Genomic DNA, 25,668 nt, shown 5'->3' with positions numbered 1-25,668 from the left:
TTGCTTGAGTCACATCTACTTCCCCATGATCGATATTTTGAGTCAGATAATTCTGTTGTGGGGGCTGCCCTTTGGATTGTAAGAGTAGTAGCAACTCCTGGTTGTGACCAAAACATCACCAGACATTGCCAAATAGCTCCTGGGGGGCAAAATTACTCTGCACTTGAGAACCACACTACCTTAAAGTATGTTGTGGGAAGGTGTAAGACTAGAAAGACATGGGACTCTCTTCTCTCCCAGAAAAAAAGCTAGAAAACAGGCAGAAAAAGCCTGGAAACAAATTTTCTAGCATTTGGGACACCAGGGGAAGGCTAGTCACCACCCAGAGGGAGTGGGGTAAAAGGAAAAGAATCAGGACAGCCAAATGGAGTTAAAAGCCACAGCTGCAACTGCTGGCATCCTCCTCCACTCTACAGTCACTTTTTAATTCTTAGACCTCGGGCTGGCAGCTACAGACAAAGGGGACCCTAGGGATCCACCTCCCAAGGAAAGGGGAGAGAGAGGGACACAGACTAAGTCTGATTCAGCTCTTGACCCACAAATTTGGTCTGCTGTGTCCCACCAGTCCTTCCAGGTGGGGAGTGGCCGTGCCATTGTTTGCCTCGGGAGCCAGCATGGGACTAAAGAGATCCAACCCCCTCAACTGCCCTAGCTACCAAATGAAACTGTTGAGGACGCATAGGGGAGAGGAATTATTTATTTCCCAGGAAAAGAGAAGGGACTGCCAGTAAAGGTTGGAGAATAGCCTCTAAGAAAGTTTGAATTGCAAGGCTCTTAGACTCCAGGCAGGATCCCCTATCACATTGATCCAGGGTCCATTATGCAGCAAACACACTCCAACCAGGAAGTGAAATGAGAGGGCTGCCAAAGAGCACCATCTGCTGGCAGACCAAGGAAGTGCACATGAGGAAATTAAATGTTAATAGAGCCTTTTTCTGGCCTTTACAACCTCCCTCCCAAAGGCCTTAGGAAGTGGGTCTGCAACCCATTACTGGGTCCAAGGCCCAGATTTGAGCAAACAATCCTAAAGACCCAGAACAGGATGAACCAAGACTCAAAGAACAGCAGTAACACACGGACTCTCATCACTAAATCCCCATGAAAAAGAGAGAAACTGAGCACCAAGTATACTCATCATCCTAATCAGATACATAGACATGGGCAAAAAATTACAAGATATACTAGAAAATGAAAGAAATGACCCAAGAAAAGGAATATATCAAAGCCCCAAAAGAGACACAGGATTTGAGACAACTAATCAATGAGATTCATACAAATTTCTGACACCAAATTAATGAGTAGGAAAACAATATGTTTAAAGAGATGATAAAGGGCATCAAGAAGACACTGAATGGGAAGCAGACGTGGCTGAACTGATAGAGCCTCCATCTACCATATGGAGGGTCCAGGGTTCGATCCCCAGGGCCTCCTGACCGGTGTAGTAAGCTGACCCACACACAGTGCTGCTGCATGCAAGGAGTGCTGTGCCACGCAGGGGCACCCCACGTAGGGATGCCCCACGTGTAAGGTGTGCGCAGTCTGCCCAGGAGTGGCACCACACACACAGAGCTGACGCAGCAAGATGATGCAACAAAAAAGAGATGCAGATTCCCAATGCCACCTGATAATGCAAGTAGATGCAGAGAACACAGTGAATGGACACAGAGAGCAGACAACAGGGGGAAGGGGAAATAAATAAAATAAATCTTAAAGAAAAAAGACACTGAATGAGTACAAAGAAGAATTTGTTTGCAAACTAGAATAAAGGAGCAGAGTTCATGGGAATGAAAGACACAATAGGTGAGATAAAAAACACATTAGAGGCATACAACAGCAAACTCAAAATGATAGAAGAAAGAATAAGTGATACAGAAGACAGAACAGCTGAAACTCAAGAGAGAAAAGAATGGAAAAAATGGAGAAAGGGCTCAGGGAGTTGACTGATGACACAAAATGCAACAACATACATGTCATAGGGGTTGCAGAAGGACAAGAGAAGTGAAAAGGGGCAGAAAGAGTATTTGAGGAGATAATAGTTGAAAAGTTCCCAACTATCATGAAAGAAATGAACTTACATGTCCAAAAAGCACAGTGTAATCCAATCAGAATAAATGCAAATTGACCTACTCCAAGACATATACTACTCAGAATGTCAAACGTCAAAGATAAAAATTACAGAACAATGCTTAAAAAAAAAAAAAAAAAAAAAAATCAGTGAAGACCTAAACAAATGGAAAGACATTCCATGTTCATGAATTGGAAGACTAAGTATCATGAAGATGTCAGTTCTACCCAAACTGATTTATAGATTTCATGCAATACCAATCAAAATTCCAACAGCCTACTTTACAGAAATAGAAAAGGCAAATACCAAATTTATTTGTAAGGAAAAGTACACCCAAATAGCTGAAAGCATTTTAAAAAAGAAAAGCAATGTGGAGGAACTTCACTGCCTGATCTTGAAACATATTACAGAGCTACAGTGGTCAAAACAGCATGATATTTGTATAAAGATAGAGACATTGATCAGTGGAATAGAATTGAGAATCTAAAAATAAACCTTCAAGTCTACGGCCTATTGGTTTTTGACAAATCTACCAAAGCCATGCTAACAGAACAAAACAGTATCTTCAACAAATGGTTCTGGGAAAACTGGATATCCATAATGAAGACAATGAGAGAGGACCCCATCTCCTCCCTATACAAGAATCAATGCAAAATGGATCAAAGATCTAAATATAAATGCCAGGGTCATAAAATTACTAGAAGAAAATATAGGGAAACATTTTTTTTTAAAAAGTGTTCTATGTCCTGCATAGTCAGGACAGCTGCTTTTTTTTTTTTTTTTTTTTTAAGATTTTATTTATCTCCCCCCCCCCCCCACAGTTGTCCACTCTCTGTGTCCATTCGCTGTGTGTTCTTCTGTGTCTGCTTATATTCTTGTCAGCAGCACCAGGAATCTGTGTCTCCTTTTGCTGCATCATCTTGCTGCATCAGCTCTCCATGTGTATGGCACCACTCGTGGGCAGGCTGCACTTTTTTCGAGCTGGGCGGCTCTCCTTACAGGGCGCACTCCCATGTGGCACAGCACTCCTTGTGCACATCAGCCCTGTGCATGGGCCAGCTCATCACACAGGTCAGGAGGCCCTGGGTTTGAACCTTGGACCTCCCATGTAGTAGGCAGACACTCTATCCATTTAGCCAAATCCACTTCCCAGGGAAACATCTTGAAGACTTTGTGGTAGGCAGTAGTTTCTTAAACCTTACATCCAAATCATGAGCAACAACAAAAAAATAGTTAAATGGTATCTCCTCAAAATTAAACATTTTTGCACCTCAAAGGACTTTGTCAAAAGAGTGAAAAGGCAGCTGACTCAACAGGAGAAAATATTTGGGAATCACATATCTGATAGGGGTTTAATATCTATGATATGTAAAGAGACGCTACAACTCAACAATAAAAAGACAAAAGACCCAATTTAAAAAGGGGCAAAAGACTTAAATATGTATTTGTCCCAAGAAGAAATATAAATGGCAAAAAAAAAAAAAAAAAAAACACCAAAAAAACCCAAACACATAAAAAATGTTCAACATCACTAGCTATTAGGGAAATGCAAATCAAAATTACAGTGAGATATCATTTCACACCTATCAAAATGGCCACTGTTAAAAAGACAGAGAACTACAAATGTTGGAAAGGATGTAGAGATAGGAACATTTATTGGTTGGTGGGAATGTAGAATGGTACAGCCACTGTGGAGGACTGTTTGGCAGTTACTAAAGAAGTTGAATGTAGATTTGCAATGTGACCCAGCAATACCACCACTGGATATATACCCAGAAGAACAGAGAGCAACGACATGGACATCTGGAAACTGATGTTCATAGCAGCATTATTCACGAGTGCCCAAAGTTGGAAACCACCAAGGTGTCTATCAGCTGATGAATGGATAAACTGTGGTGTAGGAGAGCAGATGTAGCTCAAGTGGTTGAGTACCTGCTTCCCATGTACAGGGAGCTGTGTTCAATCCCCAGTACCTCCTAAAAACAAACAAAAAACAACTGTGGTGAATTCACATGATGGATATAATGCAGCTGTAATTAGAAACGAAGTTGTGAGGCATATGACAACATGGATGAACCTGGAGGTCATTATGAGTGAAGCAAATCAGACACAAAAGGACAACTACTATATGATTGCACTATTATAACTAAACATATTGTGTAATCTCATGGAGTTAATAACTTGAATATGGGCCACCAGAAAATAGAATTGAGGTTAGAGAATGGAAAGCTGAGGGTTAACTTGTGCAGAACTGGTAAAAAGGATGTGTTAGTTTTTGGAAACAAGGGTGGAAGCACAACATAAACATGTTTGTAACTAGCAAGTACTATTAGTAAGTATGAAAGGGGTTTAAAGGGAAAGTCTAAGATCATTTTACTAAAGGGAAAGCTAAGAAATATAACATGAAACTGTGTAGCACAGAAAAACAGCATGTGAAATATGAATATGGGTAAAACTGCATATATAAGACCATTTTTCTTTGAAACTGAACAAATATATGTTAATACTACAAGAGGTTATCAGACCAAAAAAAAATTATGCTAAGTGAAAGAAACCAGACACAAAGTACTACATATTGTATGATTTCATTTATATCAAATGTAAATATAAGTCAATTTATAAAGATGACATTAGATAGTGGTTATATAGGGCTGGGGAAGGACTGCTAAGAGGTGTGGAGTTTTTTTTTTGGAGTAATGAAATTGTTCTAAAATTTTTTGTGGTGATGAATGCACAATGTTGTGATTATACTAAAGCCATTGATTATACACTTTGGATAGATCATACAGTATATAAATATATCTCAATAAAACTGATTTATAAATAATTGTGCAACAATAGTCAGAAATAGCTAGCTACGTACAGCAGGGGAAGCATAGAGATCAAAGAGGTAAGGAATTTTCTTGTTTTTTCCTTTTTAAATTATTGAAATAATGAAAATGCTCTAATGATGCTTGAGGTGATGAATACACAACTATGTGATTATACCAAATATCACTGATTGTACACTTTGGATGAAATGTATGCTTTATTAATATGTACCAATAAAGTTTGTTAAAAAAAAAACCAACATGTTGTGTCTCCTTCATCTGAGCATCTTCTTTTCCTCCTCCAACTCCACCCACACCACACAGTCAGAGGATCATGGGACTCTACAGGCTCTTAGAGACTACCATGCTTTCATATTACAGATTATGATAATGAGCGCAGAGAGGGAAATGGGCTCACCCAGTATCACATAGCTTGTGCCAGAGCTGGGACTAGAAGCCAGGTCTTCTGTCTCTCAGCTCAGTAACCCTTGGCTCTATTAACCACACTGCACTGCTTCCCATAAGCATCGCCACTCCATAATCTGACCTATATCAACAGGCTGCTGAATGCAATCACTAAGGGAGCTGTGTGGTGGTCCCAACAGATAGGACAATTATTTCACTGTTCTGCACAAAAAATCTGGCAAGGAAAGAGAAGGCACCAAGGAAGAAACAATTTTATTAGGAGTCTAACATGTCAGGGAAACCCAGTTCAGTTAGAGAAGTCTAATATTGGTACAGGGCAAAAATCTAGCATTACAGAATATCCTCTCAAAAGCCAAATGTGAAAATAAAATAACCTCCATCTTAATAACACAGAAGGCCAGAAATGCTGCTGAGTTTAGGCCAGGTTAAAATTCTGGAAGTTGCTGATGAAATAATTAGATTTAACATATAAGGAGAGCTTGTCAGCACTGAATCCGAGCTCCATTTAAGGTTGTGGGTCTGGGATGGAAGAGCAAAGGAAAGAATGAGGGGATGGTTCTCCTAGGCCATACAAGTTCATCTCAGTGTCAAGTGCGAGAAACCATAAGTTCTTGGATAGAGAGTAGACTGGGAAAGCAGAGGGCCAGTGGCTGAAGAAACAATGTCTGGGCAATCTCTGTCATAATGCGGAAGACTATGTGCAGTCTGGTGCGAGCTTGTTCCCAGTAGGTCCTGGGCAACACTGGCATTCCTTCCTGAGGTCCCTGGAATAGTTATTTTAGTTCTATTCTGACTTCATTCAGAGCAGAGCTGCCAATGTCCAGCACAAGCCCAGGGTCATCATGTGCTGAGAGGAACGGAGTGGTCAGCCAACACCACTCTGCACCTCTTAGTCTGAGAGTCCTCTTTGTCATTTTTCTTAGACCAAGAGACATCCTGCCCAATATGGGCCCATCTAGAAATCACTCCCACTGTTACATGAGCACCAGGTGGAGAGAGTCTCTCTCATGAGTCAAAGCTTTAGACCTTGGCCCCTTCAAGATATTCCTTGGACAGAAGATCAGCCTGAAGTTATCTGTGCCCAGCTGCTGGTTTCTGTCCCAAGAGTACAAGGCACTGCCTGTTGATTATGGACCTAAGCCATGTGATGCTTCAACTCTCCCAAAAGAGAGCTCTTCTCTCATAGGCAGCAAAAGAAGAAATGAGGCAGGTTTCAGAGGAGCTGATACCACTTAATTCTTCCATCGAATATGCTGTGGAAAGAGCAAACAATGAAAGAGTGTGATCAGTTTTTAACAATCCCTATAGAGAGGTAGAAGAGAATATAACGTTAACAAGGCTTGAAGCTGGGTAATGGTAAGAAAAAAGAAAAAACATTTGGTGTGAAGGGTGAGCAAAATGTTAATGTGTGGGGGGAGTTCATTCAAAGATATATTAAACAAGGAATGGATGTGGCTCAAGCACTTGAGCACCTGCCTCCCACATGGGAGGTCCTGGGTTCAGTTTCCACTGCCTCCTAAAAAAAAAAAACCAAGCAGACAATAAGGACAAACAATGAGCAAAAAAACCCAACAACAATGAGCAAACAGACAAGGGAGCTGTGGTAGGGGGAGGGGGAAGATGTATTAAACACCTATTTTTTATCTTGCAAGCCTGATTTAGAGCTCTTACTCTGGTTCTGCACACCTCAGGAACAAGGTTTACTAGCTTTAGATGACCCTAGGCTAGATCCCTGTGGCAATTTGAGATTATTTTTGTGAATCCCTACCCCTGCCCCCAAAAAAGAAATATTATGTTTGTAAACTGCTCCGTTCCTCTGGGAATGATGCCCTGTGATTGTATGAGATTCTGTGAGAAGCCTCTGATTACGTTTACTTGATAAAGGGACTTCTGATTAGGCTACGTCACTAAGGTATAGCTAGAGTTAAGTCCCCACTCCCTTTGGCCTATACAAACTCACTCAAGATGACACACAGAGGAAGACATGGGAATAGAGAGTGCTCCATAGATGCCAGAGGAGAGAATTTTGTCATATGACAGAAAGGAGAAGGCTCAAACAACTAAAGCTCCTGGAAGAGAGATGAGCCATTTGCCTTATAGTTTCCAGCTGAAGAGAAGAGAGCACCTGAGCAGCTGAGCGGGCCTGAGAGACCAGGAAGACATCATCCATCTTGCTTCAACATGTGGCGACTGATTTTGGTGAGAAAACAGGCTTGAGTTGGACTCTCTAGGGACTTGTAACTGTAAGCTTTTACCCCAAATAAATATCTTTTATAAGAGCCAAAAGATTTCTGGTACTTTCCATAAAGATAATAATAATAGGGTGGGTTGGGGAAAAATATTTTGCTTAGTAATAATATTTTGACTATTTTAATAATTATTTTAAAATTTTTAACAATGCAAGGTAGTGGTGGTAGGGTGAGGTATGAGAGTCATGTATGATGTTATGTAGGTTTGTTTTGTAAGTTCACAACTATTACTGTTTATTTATTATTTATGTATATTTATGTATGAGTGATATACTTCAATAAATTTTAAAAATAAAAAAAATAAGAAAAAAAAAAAGATTTCTGGTACTTTCCATCAGCACCCCTTTGGCTGACTAATATAGTCCCAAAGTACCTAACAGGGAAATAAATCAATATTAACAAAAAGCTCAACTCTTTCATGCGATGAGGGAGATAAGCCATCTATGCGCCCTAAAGAACTAAAGTCTATTTCCAACATACAGGTCACATCCATCCATAGGGGACTGTTCAATCTGGATATCTGAATGTGTAACTTGTTTTTATACTTCCCGTAGTCAGTCCTTCCTACCTGCTAGGTTTAACAAAGACCAGAGTATTACAGTTAAGTCTCAGTCTGAAGCCTTAAGATTATTCTGATTTTATCCCACATTTCAAGATTCATCTTTGCTGTTCCAAGCAGTGATTCTGACCCTCAGACCACAGGACAGCCTTACACCCAGGTAGCTCCGTTAACTGCAATGCCACCCAGGCCTTGGAAGTAGTTGCTCACCGAGCTGTTGAGAATGGCATCAATCTTCTCCGCCTCAGCAGATCCTTTATCTATTTTACTCCTGTATGCTAGCAGCTGCTGTCGATCCTTCAGGTCCCGGCAAGTCTGTACACCAAAATAAACAATACCAAATCCTGATCAGCCTTCTTGAAGGGGGGCTTTTTCTTTTGTCATTACCACTTTAAGCCAGGAGAGGCTGAGACACTACAGTGGAATGCAGGGGGGTCAAGTACTCACACAGCTTCCTGATAGAAGTTTCTGCAGAGCTTATTTGGTTTAACTTAGTTCTATGCATTCTCTGAGTACAACAACTTTATTAAAACACAGAGGAAACAGTCAGAGGGCTATCAAAATAATGTAGAGGTGCTGGTCTCCAAACTAACCCTTGCCAGACCATTTTGTCTGTTAAGTCAAAACTGATGGAAGTGCCTCAAGAACTATGATAGAGAATATGGTAATCCCCCACTCTCCAATGAAGGTCTGAGGGTTCTTATTTCTTGGGGACTCACATCAATGACGACATCATGGCACTTAAATTTTGTGGCCAAGTTCAATTTTGTGTCCACATCTTCCACCAGATTAATGTACTCCTGTAATATCTGTGAGGAGAAGACACATGAACAACAGAACTCAAATAGGTAGAAAAAAATCCTGAAGAGGGCAAAAAAGTTCAATATCCAACATCTACAATTTTCATCATCAAACAGCACACTAGTTTTGCAATAGGAAATGAAGTTGGTCACCTGAAGTACTTCCATGAACCCCCAGAAAAGAAGAAAAGAGCATATCCCTCCTTATCCTAGAGCTAGATACCCATCCTAGCAACAGGATAGTCTAAATCTGATCCAATGCCAAGGTTATTGTTCCTGATGTCCTTTCTCAGTGAGTTTTCCTTTTGCATCATTTGAATAGTACGTCAGTACTCCGCATGAGCTAAACACAGTAGATGCTCCTTGGAGAGGGCAGAATAGAACTTCCCGTCTTCATCTTTTCTATCTCAAGGTCCAGTACTGCTGTTATGTTGCCTTTACGGGAAGACCAGAACAGGTAAGGTGTCCTATCACTGACCAGTAAGAAGCTAAAAGCCAGGTTTCCTAGAGTATCCCGTATCCAACTCTCTTTAGGCATTACCTGGACAGGGGCACTGTTTTTATGCAAAATTTCTACAACCCGATGGAAGCCAATGGGTGCTTTCTTCTTGGTGTGGCCCAGCCAATTCTGAAAAAGGAACATGGGATGGAAACAGCTAGGTGAAATACAGTCAACTCACTCAGAGCTAGTCTCCCTGTGTTTTACGGTCAGAACAGAATAACACGGTACACAGGTAGATGGATGGGAGGTAGGAGGTAAAGAAATGAAATCCTTTCTTCTACATCTTTATATGCACATATATAGATATTTGTAAATTAATGGGAAAAGATCTAGAAAGTTACCTGCCAAACTCCTGAAAGTTTGCATTTAGGAAAGGAGATGGGAGCAAGTGGACAACAAAAGAGGAATTTCACCCTTTACTCTAAATGCTTTTATGTAATGTTTGATTTTGAAAGAGAGGCAGATACTGCTTTGACAACTAATATAACTAATTAATAACTTAAAAAGAGGTAAAAAGAGAAAACGCTTTAGTGGAAAAGTGGATATTTAAAATATAAACCAGTAGACACATGACAACCAAATGCAATGCAACATCCTTGACTGGATCCTGTTTGCACACAAACACAAAAACAAAAATCAGCTATACAGAGTAATTCAAATATGGACTATATATATGGTAATATTACTGCACTGATGTTAAATTTCTTCATTTATAACAATATTGTTGTTATGATGGATATAAATGCTGAAGTATTTAAGGGAGACGTCATGATGTCTACAAGTTCTTTCAAAGGACTCAGGAAGTGTGTGTGTGTGTGTGTATGTATATAGAAAGTATACGACAAAAATGTTAATAAATTGATGAAATAGCTAGAATACATTAGCATTCATTATACTATTTTTTCAACTTTTTGAAGTTGTGTGAAGTTTTACAAAATGCAAAGTTGCAGGGTAAATGTAAATCCATCACTAGAACTTGAGACCTCCACGAGGCCATGGAAGAAGAGGATGATATGATGATGCTTTTCTTTCTCCCAAGGCTTTATAAGCAGGAAACAGTTCTTGGGCACCCACCTTTGTTATAAAAAGGGCATCTACATCATGCCAGGCTCGAAGTTTGGCGCGAGCAGCCAGGGCTGTCAGCATGTACTGTTTATCTGGGATCTACAATGCAGAGACCAGGAGAAATTAAAGGGAAGCAGCAATGATTTGGCGAAGTACTTGAGAATTCTGGAAAGGCAAGGCAAACATAGTCCCTGGTACTGCCTCTGCCTTTATTATAAACACTAAGTTTCTTAGGTCACCTAGAATCCCTTATCCCCAAGCCCCAGCACTGCTGTAGGCCATTCAGTTAAGGTCTTCTCTCATTTCCCACAAACTCATTCCTTTCTACCTTTAACCTTGAATATTAAAGGTGATACATAGGTTGCGTACAGGGTCCCACAGCAACATCCACTCCACCATAGTCACCCTGATTCTACTTTTACCAAGACACTAACCAATTTATATCTACCTTAAATGTCTTCTTCAGATTGATAGGACTGCTGAATGTCCCCTAGAATGAAAGGAAAGAGAAAGAAAAAACTTTGGTGTTCTTGTCTTTCCCAAATCTCACCATTCTCACATTTTCTTTTCCCTACCCAGACTTTCTACATCTCATTCTATAATCCTTTTTTTTTCTTTAAAGATTTATTTATTTCTCTCCCCTTCCCTCCACCCTGTCCCGATTGTCTGTTCTTTTTGTCTATTTGCTGAGTCGTCTTCTTTGTCTGCTTCTGTTGTTGCCAGCGGCACAGGAATCTGTGTTTCTTTTTGTTGCGTCATCTTGTTGTGTCAGCTCTCCGTGTGTGCAGCACCATTCTTGGGCAGGTTACACTTTCTTTCGTACTGGGCAGCTCTCCTTACGGGGTGCACTCCTTGCGCTTGGGGCTCCCCTACATGGGGGACACCCCGGACACCCGTGTGGCACGGCACTCCTTGCGCACATCAGCACTGCGCGTGGGCCAGTTCCACACGGGTCAAGGAGGCCCGGGGTTTGAACCGCAGACCTCCCATGTGGTAGATGGACGCCCTAACCACTGGGCCAAGTCTGCTTCCTATAATCCTTTTTTTAAAAGATTTTATTCATTTCTCCCCATGCTCTCACTGTTTGCACTTGCTGGTCTGTTTGTCTTCCTTGTTTCTTTAGAAGGCACCATGAACCAAACCTGGGACCTCTGATATGGGAGGAAGGCACCCAATCACTTGAGCCACCTCCGTTCCTTGCTTCATTGGATCTCTTGTGTTTTTCTTCTCATGTCTCTTGTTGCATCATCTTGTCGCATCAGGTCGCTATGCCTGCCCGTTGTGCCAGCTGTCTTGCTTATCCTCTGTAGGAGGCACTGAGAACCTCAGCTCCCTGCTGTGTTGTATCTCTCATTATGTTTTTTCTTCATGTGTCTTGCTGCACTTGCCACACCTGCCCATCGAGCCAGCTCTCTGTCTTCTTTATTTTGTAAAGATTTATTTTTTATTTATTTCTCTCCCCTTCCCCGCCCCCCCCCCCCCCAGTTGTCTGCTCTTTGTGTCTTCTTCTGTGACTGCTTCTATCCTTATCAGCGGCACTGGGAATCTGTATGTCTATTTGTTGCATCATCTTGACGTGTCAGCTCTCCATGTGTGTGGCGCCATTCTTGGGCAGGCTGGACTTTCTTTCGCACTGGGTTGCTCTCCTTATGGGGCGCACTACTTGCGCATGGGGCTCCCCTACGCGGGGGACATCCCTATGCAGGGGACACCCCTGCGTGGCATGACACTTCTTGTGCTTATCAGCACTGCACATGGGCCAGCTCCACACAGGTCAAGGAGGCCCGGGGTTTGAACCACGGACCTCCCATGTGGTATGTGGATGCCCTATCCATTGGGCCAAGTCCGCCTCCTCTCTGTCTTTTTTAGGAGACACCAGGAACCATACCAGGAATCTTCCATGTGGTGGGTGGGACCTCAATTGCTTAAGCCACATATGCTTCCCTATAATTTTATTTTTAAATTTAATGTGCCCCCCTCTCATTGCTTACACATGCTGTCTGCTCTCTGTGTACATTTGCTGTATATTCGTCTGTGTCTGCTTGTCTTCTCTTCTCGTCTTCTCTTTTGGAGGCACCAGGAACCGATCCTGGGACTTTCCAACGTGGAAGAGAGGCACTCGATTGCTTGAGCCACCTTACCTCACTGGTGTGTTGTGTCTCTCACTGTCTCTCCTCTGTGTCTCTTTTTTGTTGTGTCATCTTGCTACATCAGCTCACCACATGGGCCAGGTTGCCTTCACAAGGAGGCCCCAGGAACTGAACCTGAGACCCTCTATATGAAGGAGCCCAAATGCTTGAGCCACACTGGCTTCCCCCTATAATCATTGTTTTTTTTTTTAAGATTTATTTATTTCTCTCCCCTTCCCCCTCCACCCTGGTTGTCTGTTCTCTGTGTCTATTTGCTGTGTCTTCTTTGTCTGCTTCTGTTGTTGTCAGTGGCACGGGAATCTGTGTTTCTTTTTGTTGCGTCATCTTGTTGTGTCAGCTCTCCATGTGTGCGGCACCATTCCTGGGCAGGCTGCACTTTGTTTCGTGATGGGCGGCTCTCCTTATGGGGCGCACTCCTTGCGCATGGGGCTCCCCTACACGGGGGACACCCCTGCATGGCACGGCACTCCTTGTGCACATCAGCACTGTGCTTGGGCCAGCTCCACACAGGTCAAGGAGGCCCGGGGTTTGAAAAGCAGACCTCCCATGTGGTAGACGGACGCCCTAACCACTGGACCAAGTCTGCCACCCCTATAATCATTTTTAACCCAGCAATTAATTGAAGAGAAAACCTCTATCAGGTATTATCAAGTATCACCACACCTTGAAGCAGACTGGATTAATAACTATGGTGTTTTCCCAAACTCGGTTGATCGAAAAAAAAGGAAAATGTCTACCTATAATCAAAAATCCAAACCTTCTCAAAAAAACTTCAGAAAAGATATACATCTATAGCTACCTGGCACACTTCTGTTCCTCCTTTCTAACATACTCACACTATACTGTGCCAATCCATTTGAAATTATGTCCGTTTGAAAGATGACTGCTAGAAGAACCAGCACTAGAGAAAGAATATACTATGCTAGCAAGCCAGCTCACTGGAAGCCACAAAAGCCCTTTTAACTCTCTTTTCCCCCTCTTGGCTCACCCCTGCTGAGGGCTAGAAAAGCTTCCAGGTAGATTTCTGAGAACCATATAACCCACTGTTAATAGTTTACTGGATCTGAACTACGTTCCTCTGGTGCAATGAGAATTTTTGGGGTCTCTCTTTCACATGTTGTCTGTACCTCAGCCTCTGTGTAGTGGTAGAAGCAGGAGTAGAAAAGCGTTGTCACTAGTGGCATGTTGAGGATGGAAGCTTTGCGTGGATGCTTCCGGAAGATCTCAGTCTGTCCTGCTGATTCTAGATGTCGATCATTGGCCTGTGGTGGAGTGAGCCATGTGAAAGAAAAAGAATAACGTCCATGGAGAAGAGGCAAGAGAGAAACTTTCAATACTACAGCAGTTGTGTTTCCCTCCCTAAGAATGAAGCAAAGAAGAGAAAAGAAACTGCCAAAGACAGCCCACAGGAGTTTAAATCCACAGAATGATGATATATTCAAAATGGAATGAAAAAGACTGGGAAAGTGTTTATGACATGGAGATTCTGATGAAGAGGAAATACTTCTAGGCTAACTGCAGGTGAGTAGAAAAAAGATGTCAGATAAAAATGGAGGAAGGGAGTATGGTGTAGAGGGAGAAAACAAAAGGTTCTTAGAGACTGTACTGGGAAATGACAGTATATGGGTAGAGAATGGAAGTCTCCTAGATACAGAATAGCCCTGAGTACTGGCATTGAAGCAAAAATCGAAGAGATGAAGATTCTAACCTCAATGATGATCTGACGTTCCAGGAGTGTATAATGGTCTTGTATGTGTACAGAATCTTCTGCTGAAAATGGCAAACTGGTAGAGGGCCAGAAGGTTAGTACCTCTTTCTCTACTCAAAGAGGAAATAACCCAACTAAACCAAATCACTCAAAGCATAAGAGACTCATTCTGATTCACCTTTAGAGTAACACTGAAAGGCAGAGAAAGAAACATCAGGAAATAGAACTTTGGCTTGGATTTTCATATTTACAGCTTTGTCAACTTAAGTGATCCTTAAGGTACATAAAATATATGTAAGTCATTAGTAATTCCACTGAGGTATGAATTAAAATCCTCTTATTTGGGAGTTGGAATGGTTGGTGAATGAGTCACATAGCTGTTGACCCCACTGAAGCTCTGTGGTTTGTGTCATTGGTTATGGGGAAATCTCTCCATAAGGGGCACAGACATTTCTTAGCAATTTTTTACTGCAAAACAATAAAAGGTAAATTAAATTTCATGGCATATTGGTACACCTGTTGTTTGGCAAAGATCTCACAGATCTACATGAATGCCAAGGGTCCTATATGCAACACGGTATTTTTACACATGAAGTAGTCAAGGGACAAATAGTAATATATTTAGTCACCTTGTAAGGACAGGATTTAGCAGCCAGCTTTTATACTCCCAGTTTAGGTATCCATCCTTTAGAAAGTGATGCCTTATTTCCTAATTCCACTCATTCCAGGAAGAATACTGAAATGTGATTATACTATCCCAGATAGGTGACAGCCACAGCCAATTTTCAGAAGGGATGAGTGAGGGTACGCTTCTATAGAAAACAGATTTAGGGAGATAGCAAGAGGTTCCTGTTATGTCACTATTCTAATTTTTTTTGACAGCTCAGAATTTGCTAACAATAAAATCAAGGATTTTATTAACACAAACAAATATCCAAATGTGAAGCCTGGAAATCAGGTCACACGAGAAACAGTTGAAGCAAATGTGAACACTGAACTAGGAAAAGTGAAGTCTATTGGGTAGATTCTACCTGTCTTTAAATACTGACATGGAGAAGAGAAACTGGATTTGTTTCACACTGATCCAGAGGGTACATGAAAGATAAAGGGAAGCAAGTTTCAGCTCAATATAAGGAAACACTTTCCAATATGAAGGTTGTCCAAAAATAAATTGAGCTGCTTCAAGACAGTAGGCTCTCCATTACTAGAAGGACAGTTTTTACAGTGATTCATACTCTGAATGAATGTTTTTACTAGATTAGTGACTTTCGGATTTCAAGGACCAGTAATGTTGAAAAAAAAAAAAGATATAAGGCCCATAAAGTGTTGGCAACTTTTTTTTTTTGAGGTATCAGGGGCCAGAGATTGAACCCAGGACCTCATATGTGGGAAGCCAGTGCTCAAACCACTGAGCCACATCGGCTTCCCTGAGTTGGTTTTTTTTTTTTATTTCCAGAAGGCACCAGGAACCAAACCTGGGATCTCCCATGTGGTAGGCAGGCACTCAACTGCTTCAGCCACATCTGCTCCTGTTAACAACTTTTAATTCCACTACATAAAGTCACACACACACACATACAAAAAAAATTACAACCTACTTACTATTTTTTTTAAAGAGGTACTGGGGATTGAACCCGAGACCTCATACCTTCATAGTGTGTGCTCAACCCATTTACCATCAGAAAAGTGGGGGGGGGCAAGGGAGGAGGGAAGGTGGAGTGGGAGGGGGTAGGTGGAGAGGTGGAGGAAGGGACAAAATTCCAGAAAAAGACAGTCTTTCCAATTAAATAAATTTGCTTTATAAAAAATTTTTCTCAGTTTACCACCAATCTGTGAAAACTTTAAGGAATTAGTGTTTGGGAACCACTTAATTACCTTCATTGATGCATCTATGATTATTAGTCATTCTCTCCCCATTGCTTCTGTATAAAGACATTTATTTATACTTACATCCATTTCTCCCTCATACTTACCCAATGCATGTCTTAAGAAATTCTTTTCGTTCCTCAGGGTCTTGCATATTCAAATGCTCTTGATAATGGGATAGCTACAAAAAACAGAGAAGAGCTTTCAGCTATTTTGTCTCCTCAGAAGGCAGCTCAGTAAATGGACCCTCCAGGCTTAAAATCTTGATTCTTCAGTCTTAGATATACCTTCTGGGTGTAAATATGTGGGTGCAGGGGTGGCAAAGAGTGATTAAAAATCATCAATAAGTTTATCTAAAGCTACACTGTCCAATATAGTAGCCACTAGCCACACGTGGTTACTTAAATTTAAATTAGTTAATTTAAAAATTCTGTTCCTTAGTTGCACCAGCCACTTTTCAAGTGCTCAATAGCTCTGTGTGGCTAGTGGTTACACTGTATTGAACAGCACGAATACAGAATATTTGTATCATTGTAGAAAGTTTTATTGGACAGTGCTGATCTAGAAGACAGAACACCTAGCTTTACCTTGAAGTTTGGTTTTTATCCTCAGTATTTGACCAAAACTGGCTATCTTGCTTCAGGCTTAGCCCATGAAAGATCAAAGAGCTAAATGCTACGTCAATGTTATTTTTGGCATCTGTGATCCTTTCCACATCTACAGTTATATGATCATATAAACATCTGATCAGTTAACAATGCCAGTAGCACAGATTGGGCATGTCATTCTAATTCACTGTAGACAACAAAATAGTCTCAAATAGTGGTTTAGAAGTAAGTTACTTTGAAAGAAAAATCTCCTTACGTGCTTTTTATTTTGAAATTCTAGAAATCAACAAGTATAAATTTTTATTTATTATTACAAAGGTAAAACACAATAATTGATGATTGTGAAAGCTATAATTTTATACATAAAACTATAATTTAAAACTTTTCAATAACTGAGTGTATTAACAGATTGACAGTTAATATAAAGAGAATGACCTTGCTATGTAACTTTAGGAAGGACAAAATTCAACAGATGTGTATGTAAATGTAAATGATAATATAGAACAGAATGGCATTACATTATATCATAATCTAAACTTTGTAACATATTTAGTATGAAATATTTGGTATATAATCACTCCTAATATTAAAGAAAGCAAACTTTAAGAACTATAGCTAATTTTTTATTATTCAATTCTATTTCAACCTTAAATCTTTCAAGAAAAGTCCTAACTGGAAAATCTTCAAATCTCATCAGGATAAATTAAAAACAGACTATGAAACTCCAAAATTTATATAAACTAACACACAGGATAATTCATTTTCAAACATAATAAAAAGTATAAAGAAAACTAAGTTTTAAATTATAAAATGAGGCACTCAAAACATTTATTGTCACTAATCAAACTCCAAATAACAAACTTTACAAAAATGCTATATGAAGAAAATTCCTTATAGTTCTTAACATTTAGAGACAGAAAATTTAAACAAAAAGCTTTCCAAATGATTAGACTGCCAATCATTTTTAGAATATTAAGATAAAAGATTTTTTATATTTTTCCATGCCTTGAGTCCTAAGTACAAGTTCCTTTTAGAAAACATGCTATTGAAAACTTTTCCTGAATTATATTCTGCTTTGCAAAGGTTAACAATATTATAAAATGTGGCAGCTGAATGTGAGCATTGATATCATATCATAGATGTCCAGTGAGGAAAAAAGCAGTCCTGCCATTGACAGTACTGAGAAATTCTTGTTCCTGTACTAGTATGAATGTCAAATTTTAAAAAACGGATCACTAAAGTTTTAATAATACAATTACATTTTCGATAAAGTTTCAGGTTTATTCCTGTATTCCAGTTCATTCTGTAATGTAAGAAAAGTCTGTCAAAAATTTATTTTAACACTTAGCCACTCAACCAAAATGTGTACTGGATGTACCATCAGCTTGGTCTTTCATCTTGATCTATTTTGTTGTTGTTGTTGTTTTTATTTTTACCTTTTTTTGCTTTTTCCTTTATTTTGTAGATGTTCTTTTAATTAAAAAAAAATTTTTTAATCTCTCTCTTGACTTATTTTTTATTCCTTTTAGCTTTCAAATTAGAAAGCCAAAACCCAGAAGCTCCTGAAAACCAGGAACTGAAAACAATTAAAAACTAAAATACAAATTGAGCAGGCCAGTTTTCATTCATTTACTTTAAAAAATATTTATTCAGAAGCCCAACCAAAAGAAAATATAAAAATACATAAAAGAGTACATCATTTGGATTAAGTTTTCATATTTTCAATAAGTTTCTCTCTTCTGGATATAATTAATACCAAAGGAAAGTACATAGTTCACTCTAGGATGTCAGAGGCTGGGTTTTGGCTTGGGTTTTTGTTAAAGAGGTTCCCAACTGAAACAAAGGCCACACTTACCGCAAACTCTTCTTTTCTATCTAGGAACCTGGGAAGAAGCAGAGAGGAGCAGAGCATTTTTATCTATTGATGTGTGGAAGTACAACTTCACAAAAGAGGATGATTGCTCTAGGAGAAGTATAGTTCAAACCCATTTCCTTCCGTACTCAAGATAAGCCCTTTTTTCTTAAATTTCCGACTATCAGGAACCCCTTGATAAAACATGGTGGGTCAGATCCATTATCCCCCTGGATCACTTCCAGCTGAGTGACATGCAAGGCCAAGAAGGCACTGCAAGACACAAATAACTCTGTACTGGAAACAGGCCTGACGAAGTCGCAGAGCCTTCACAAAACCTATGCTAGCCCACAGAAACCATGTTTGTTTGAACAATTAAAGCAGTATTCCCTGTTAAACAATCTTGGAAACAGATTTTCTATATTGTTCTCTGTTCTTTCCATGTACAGTGTGCAGTGTCTTATCTCCCCCAAGAGGGGTAGGCCCTTGGAACACAATGACTTGTCATGTGATTTCTCCTCACTCTGAATGGACTACGATTATTAACAGCACTGCTTTGGCACAGAGGTGATGCTTAATAAAGGTTTGTTGATTGGGAAGGAGGGAAAAAGGAAGGAAGGAAGAGAGGGAAGGAGGGGAAAAGCAAGGAAGGAATGAAGGGCAAAAAGAAAATAGCCTACCTGGATGAACACAGTCTTCTTTTGCAAATTCTTGGATAACCATCTCTTTCTTGACCCTGACCAGGTAACCTGTTTCCCCAGCTTGGTCTTTGGGGCAGCTCATCACTTTGCTGGAATCACTGGATAAAGTCTTCCCTTCAATTACATGTCAGCCTAAATAGAGACTCCAACCCCTTTCCTGACATGGATGAAAGGTGCCAGCGCATATCTAATAAGTCAGCCAGTCAGTCAGTCAGTCAGTCAGTCAATCTTATCTATCTATCTATCTATCTATCTATCTATCTATCTATCTATCTATCTATCTATCTGGATATTCATTCTTGAAGAGGCTGAGTCATCCAAGGCTACTAAGCAGTAAGGTGTCAGAGTCCAAAGAACCCCAACAGCTTGTAACCCAGTGTGAGGAAAGAGTCCCCACTGATGAAATGAGATAGGGAGGGACGACTGCCCCCAGCTCTCCATCTAACAGAATCTTCCTTACTCTCATGGGCCCAACTCAAATCAGAACTACTTCCATGAAGTTTTCCTCAGGTATCCTGACTGAAAATTGTATTTTCTTCCTTTGCTTTCTCAATCTACTTGTCACTGGTATTATACAGGGGACCAAATAATAAAAGACATCCTTATTCTAGATCTTCTATAAGAAAATGCTTAATAAATGTTGATTATTACAGCTACACACTAGGCATTATGGTGTGCTCTACATACTAACTCATTTAATCTTCATAAACATGCTGCAAGGCAGGTATCAATCATCTCAATTTTACAGATGTAGAAATTGATGCTTGAAGCACTTGGGTAACATGCTCAAGTTCACTCTCTGAACTAAGTCATCAAGCCAGTATTCAACCCAGATGTGTTTGATTCCAGAGCCTGGTTTTTAACCACCCAGCTATGCTTTGTTACCTTATTACTGGCTGCTGTATATTGTTAGTTATCTCATTACATTCCAGTATCTTATCTTCTAAATTTTTCCAGAAAAAGGAAATGTCTTCTATTTCTTTGGATCCCCTAATAGTGTTTTGAACAAAGTACTCAATAAACTCTATGGAGCAGATGATCAGATCTCACCTGAAGAGGTCTAAAAGCAGCTTTTGATCCCCTATTTCCTTAAGGAAGTGAATGAAATGTCTCAGAGCAACCTGTCGCATCTCCAGCTCCCGGAAGAGGATGTCTGGCAGGCAGGAAGGAGATATGCAGAAAAAGAATAATGCTTATTACTCAAGTGTGACACTGGTCTACCTACTCAAACGTTATCTCTTCAAAGTCTAGCAGAAGCTAACAAAGAATGATTTTTTTAATGATACCCACCCCTATGGCTCAATCTACTATCAACACACCCAATGGCCCAAGATAACTCTTAGCCTTTGTCAGCTTTTCAGTTCTCACCCACCTCAATAGCAGGTATTTGGCATGGACCCCGATTTCCCTGAACCAACACAGCCACCTCTCTGTCCAACAGGGGAGGCTTTATAATTATTGATGTAGTTAATAATCCCGAAGGATGAACTACAAACCTCAGAGATATGATATGAACTCTGAAGTCTCCAGCCATCCCAGCTCTCTCTGAAGCAGATTTGACACTGGTCAATTTTGGTATGAAAGCCACTTTGCCATTTTCCCCTCACATGTGGCAGTCCCTCACATGTGGCAGAGACCGTGCAGCCGTGCAGACTGAAGATTTCCCTCAAGACATGCTCACCTTTGCTCAGTGTCCTCTTCAGGAAGATCAACACCTAGAGGAAAAGAGAATAAAGAATGAATTACTCTGTGCTTTCTTTCAACACAAAGCCCTACCCTGACCCCCTGATATCTAGGAATGAGGTTGGCAATTAATTAGGAATCTTTATAGGTACAGACAACAGATTTTCCCATGTGATAGAAGGAAAGGTATGGATATCTGTAACTGAGCTGTTTCTGGGGAGTCCATATTCTTGTTTGCAACCGCATCTCTCTTTCCTCAGATTATCTTTACAACATAGAGCAGCCTCCTACTACTTCTTGGTTACAATCAAGAGTTCTATACATAATGAATGCCCTGCCAGCTAAGCCTTGGCATTGAGAATCCTACATCATCCAGGATCTTTACTTGATACTTGACCCAAAACATTAAAGTCCACCTTGATAGGATTTTCTGAAACTAATGAAAACAAACAAAAACAACTCACTACAGTAATGACATTTCCATCATGCATGCTAACTGCTTCTTCTAGGAGTTGTAGCTTGTCCTGTAATGAGCGGAATCTTTCTAGTGAGCAGATCTGTAAGAACAGAATTCATGTATAAAGAAAAAGTCAGTTCCCTGACTTATCCTTTGTCATTGGATATTGAAGAATGGGCAACACTTAAAGGAACTGTTCCCAAAGACCGCCTTTCTTGTGGTCCCCAATACTCTCTGAGACAGGAGATTCCCAATACACCCTCCCCGAGTCAACCTTATGCCCAAGATAATGCTAGTGTCCTAATATACTAATGTCTTTAAGTCTTGCTAAAGTCAGCAGAAGAGATCTCTTGTTCCTTATTGTTAGATCAGGTTTAATGAGATATAAATTTATACATAAAAAAATCTACCCTCTTGGGAAGCAGATTTGGCTCAACAGCTAGAGCGTCTGCCTATCTCATGGGAGGTCCAAGGTTCAAATCCAGGGCATCCTGACCCGTGTGATGAGCTGGCCCACGTGCAGTACTGATGTGCACAAGGAGTGCCATGCCATGTAGGGGTGTCCCTCATGTAGGGGAGCCCCATGTGCAAGAATGCGCCCCATAAGGAGAGCCACCCAGCGTGAAAAAAGTGCAGCTTGCCCAGGACTGGTGCCGCACACACGGAGAGCTAACACAGCAAGATGACACAACAGGGAAGCGGACTTGGCCCAATGGGTAGGGCGTCAGCCTACCACATGAGAGGTCCACGGTTCAAACCCCGGGCCTCCTTGACCCGTGTGGAGCGTGCTGATGCGCACAAGGAGTGGCATGCCATGCTGGGGTGTCCCCCACGTAGGGGAGACCCACATGCAAGGAGCGCGCCCCGTAAGGAGAGCCATCTAGCGCAAAAGAAAGTGCAGTCTGCCCAAGAATGGCGCCGCACACACGGAGAGCTGACACAAGATGACGCAACAAAAAAACAGATTCCCAGTGCCGCTGATAAGGATAGAAGCGGTCACAGAAGAACACACAGCAAATGGACACAGAGAACAAACAACTGGGGTGAGGGAAGGGGAGAGAAATAAATTTTAAAAAATGAATAAATCTTAAAAAAAAAAAGATGACACAACAAAAAGAGACACAGATTCTGGGTGCCACTGACAAGAATGCAAGCGGACACAGAAGAACACACAGTGAAAGGACACAGGGAGTGGATGCTGGGGCGGGGCAGGGAAAGGAAGGGAAATAAATAAAAATAAAAAATAAAATAAAATCTTAAAAAAACAAAAACAAAAACTACCCTCGTAAAGCATACCTTATATCCACTCATATAACCACCACCACGCTTAAGATACAGAGTATTTCCATCATCCTAAAAAGTTCCTTGTATACTTTGAAATCAATGCCTTCTCCAGTTGCATCCTCGGACAACCACTGATCTGTTTTCAGTCACTATAATTTTGCCTTATTTAGCATGTCATAAAAACAATAATCTTTTGTTTCCAGTTTCTTTTACTTGGCATCATGTTTCTGAGATGAATCCATGTTTAGAAGTGAGTATCAGTAGTTTGTTTCTTTTTATTGCCAAGTAGTTTTGCAATATATGGATATATCACAATTATTTTATTCATTTACCTGCTGATGGATATTTGAGTTGTTTCCACTTTGGGAGCTATTATGAATAAAAATGCTATTAACATTTGTGACAAGTCTTTGCAAAGAAATATGTTTTTGTTTTGCTTGGAATGTAAATGTCCAGGAGTGAAATTGCTGGGTTGTATGATAAGTATATGTTTAACTTTGTAAGAAACTGCCAGACTATTTTGCAAAGTAGTTTTACCTTTTCACATTCCCACCAGAAGTGTGAGAGAATTCCAGCTTCTCTACATCCACCCAGCATTTGTTATGCTTAGTTTTCTTAAATTTAGACATTTTAATGACTGTTAGTGGTATCTCATGACTTTTTAAAAAGATTTATTTCTTTCCCCCTTCCCCTTCCCCTCCCTCCCTCCCCTGCTGTTTTTGCTGTCTATGTCCATTTGCTGTGTGATCTTCTGTATCTATTTCTCTTTTTTTTTTTCCTCTAGGATTCACCAGGATTCGATCCTGGGGACCTCTGGTATGCAGAAAGATTCCCTGTCACCTATACCACCTCAGTTCCTGGTTTTTGCTGCACCTCACTTTGATTCTCCCCTTTATCTCTCTTTTTATTTGGTTGCATCATCTTGCTGCATGACTCACTTGCGCAGGTGCTGGCTCACTGTGAGGGCACTGGCTTGCTGTGCGGGCACTCAGCTCACTGTGCAGGCACTTGGTTCACCACACAGGCACTGGCTCACTGTGCAGGCACGCTTTCTCCTCTTCTGCTTCACTAGGAGGCCCCAGGGATCAAACCCAGGTTCTTCCATATGGTAGGCGGAGGCCCTATCACTTGAGCCACATCTGCTTCCCTTATGACTTTAATTCACATTTCCCTGATAACTAATAATGTTGAGCATCACTTCAAGCGCTTATTGGTCATTTGTGTATCTTCTTTTGCAATGTGCCTGGTCAAATCTTCTGCCCGCCCCCCCCCCCCTTTTTTTTCAGATCGTCTTTCTTCTTATTACTGATTTATAAGAGTTCTTTATGTATTCTGGATAAAACTTCTTGTATTATATGTGTTTTGCAATATTTTCTCCTAGCTATGGATGTCTTTCCATGTTCTTAGCAGGGCTTTCAAAGAACAAAAGTTCTTAATTTTGATTAAGTCCATTTTATCAACTTTTTCTTTTATGGTTCATGTTATTTTTGCACCTAGATAATAAATCTTTGGCTAACCTTAGGTCACAAGGATTTTCACCTATATTTTCTTCCAGAAGTTTTATTTTTAGCACTTATTTACATTTAGATCTATGATTTATTTTGATCCATTATTATAAAGATGTTAATTCTCCCCAGAGTGATATAATGGTTCAATGTAATCCAAATAAAAATATCCAGCACCTCTTTTGTAGATATTAACAAGCTAATAGTAAAATTTATATGGAAACATAAAGGATCTAGAATGGCCAAAACAATTCTGAAAGAGAACAAAGTTGGAAGAATTATATTGCCTGATTTCAAGATTTACTACAAATCTACAATTATCAAGACATTGTGGTACTAGCATAAGGAAAGACAAATAAATCAGTGAAATAGAATAACAAGGGAAGCAGATTTGGCTCAACTGATAAGAGCGTCTGCCTACATATGGGAGGTCCAGGGTTCAAACCCAGGGCCTCCTGGCCTGTGTGGTGAGCTGGCCCACGCACAGTGCTGATGCATGCAAGGTGTGCTGTGCCACACAGGGGTGTCCCCTGTGTAGGGGAGCCCCATGTGCAAGGAGTGCACCCCACAAGGAAAGCTGCCCTGTGCGAGAAAAGCGCAGCCTGCCCAGGAGTGGCACTGCACACACAGAAAGCTGATGCAGCAAGATGATGCAACAAAAAGAGACACAGATTCCAAGTGCCACTGGCAAGAATGCAAGCAGACATAGAAGAACACACAGCAAATGGACACAGAGAGCAGACAACTGGGGGGTGGGGGGGGAAGGAGAGAGAAATAAATAAAAAAAGAACAATGACCAAAAAAAAAGGAAATAGAATAATAAGTCCAGAAATAGACCCACAGTACATGGTTAATTGATTTCCAACAAAGGTGCCAAGGTAATTTAGTGGGAAAAGGATAGTCTTTCAAACAACAGTGCTGGAACAATTGGAGATCTACATAGGAAAAATAATGAACCTCCACTCTTATCTCACACTATATAAAAAAGTGAACTTGTAATGGATCACGGACCTAAACACAGACCTAAATGACTCTGAAATGCATTTTTTCCCTCATCCACAACTCTTTTCCCACTACCCCATCAGAGCAACACTAAACTCTGAGAAATCAGAAATTTTGCACCTGACGTTTGACCTTAGTAGATTTATATTCCTCCTGAACATTTAACAGATGGGGAAGAAATGGTCAAGAAATGCTGTGGGAACAAGCTGCCCAGCTTCTCAAATCTACAGGAGTTCTCTCCAGTGGCCTTACCTTGTCCTTCCGGAGGCGGCGCACTGTGTCACTGATGCTCCAGTCATTGCTGTAATCCTGGAATATTAGCAACACACGTATCCCAGGAAGTTAAGGGATCAGAATATCAGTGTATCAGTTCCTC

The 25,668-nt window shown here is 40.6% G+C and overlaps 1 protein-coding gene across 1 annotated transcript in view; it reads right to left on the bottom strand.

The window, feature by feature from the left end:
• Positions 1–5,534: 5,534 nt before the first annotated feature.
• The window catches only part of VIPAS39 (VPS33B interacting protein, apical-basolateral polarity regulator, spe-39 homolog), a 38,415-nt gene continuing 18,281 nt past the window's right edge, over positions 5,535–25,668 (bottom strand). Inside the window, exons 7-20 of the mRNA XM_004453547.4 lie at positions 25,545–25,601; positions 21,509–21,601; positions 21,043–21,076; positions 20,412–20,514; positions 18,664–18,691; positions 16,308–16,381; positions 14,335–14,410; positions 13,754–13,888; positions 10,925–10,966; positions 10,486–10,575; positions 9,451–9,537; positions 8,829–8,918; positions 8,320–8,424; positions 5,535–6,554 (exon numbers count right to left, since the gene is read on the bottom strand). Of these exons, the coding sequence (XP_004453604.1) occupies positions 6,534–6,554; positions 8,320–8,424; positions 8,829–8,918; positions 9,451–9,537; positions 10,486–10,575; positions 10,925–10,966; positions 13,754–13,888; positions 14,335–14,410; positions 16,308–16,381; positions 18,664–18,691; positions 20,412–20,514; positions 21,043–21,076; positions 21,509–21,601; positions 25,545–25,601 (1,035 nt within the window). The 3' untranslated portion in view covers positions 5,535–6,533. The remainder of the gene's footprint in view (positions 6,555–8,319; positions 8,425–8,828; positions 8,919–9,450; positions 9,538–10,485; positions 10,576–10,924; positions 10,967–13,753; positions 13,889–14,334; positions 14,411–16,307; positions 16,382–18,663; positions 18,692–20,411; positions 20,515–21,042; positions 21,077–21,508; positions 21,602–25,544; positions 25,602–25,668) is intronic.

The sequence above is a fragment of the Dasypus novemcinctus genome, chromosome 3 (assembly GCF_030445035.2).
Source record: "Dasypus novemcinctus isolate mDasNov1 chromosome 3, mDasNov1.1.hap2, whole genome shotgun sequence".
NCBI classification, from domain to species: Eukaryota; Metazoa; Chordata; class Mammalia; order Cingulata; family Dasypodidae; genus Dasypus; species Dasypus novemcinctus.
This window is presented reverse-complemented; position numbering and strand designations above follow the sequence as displayed.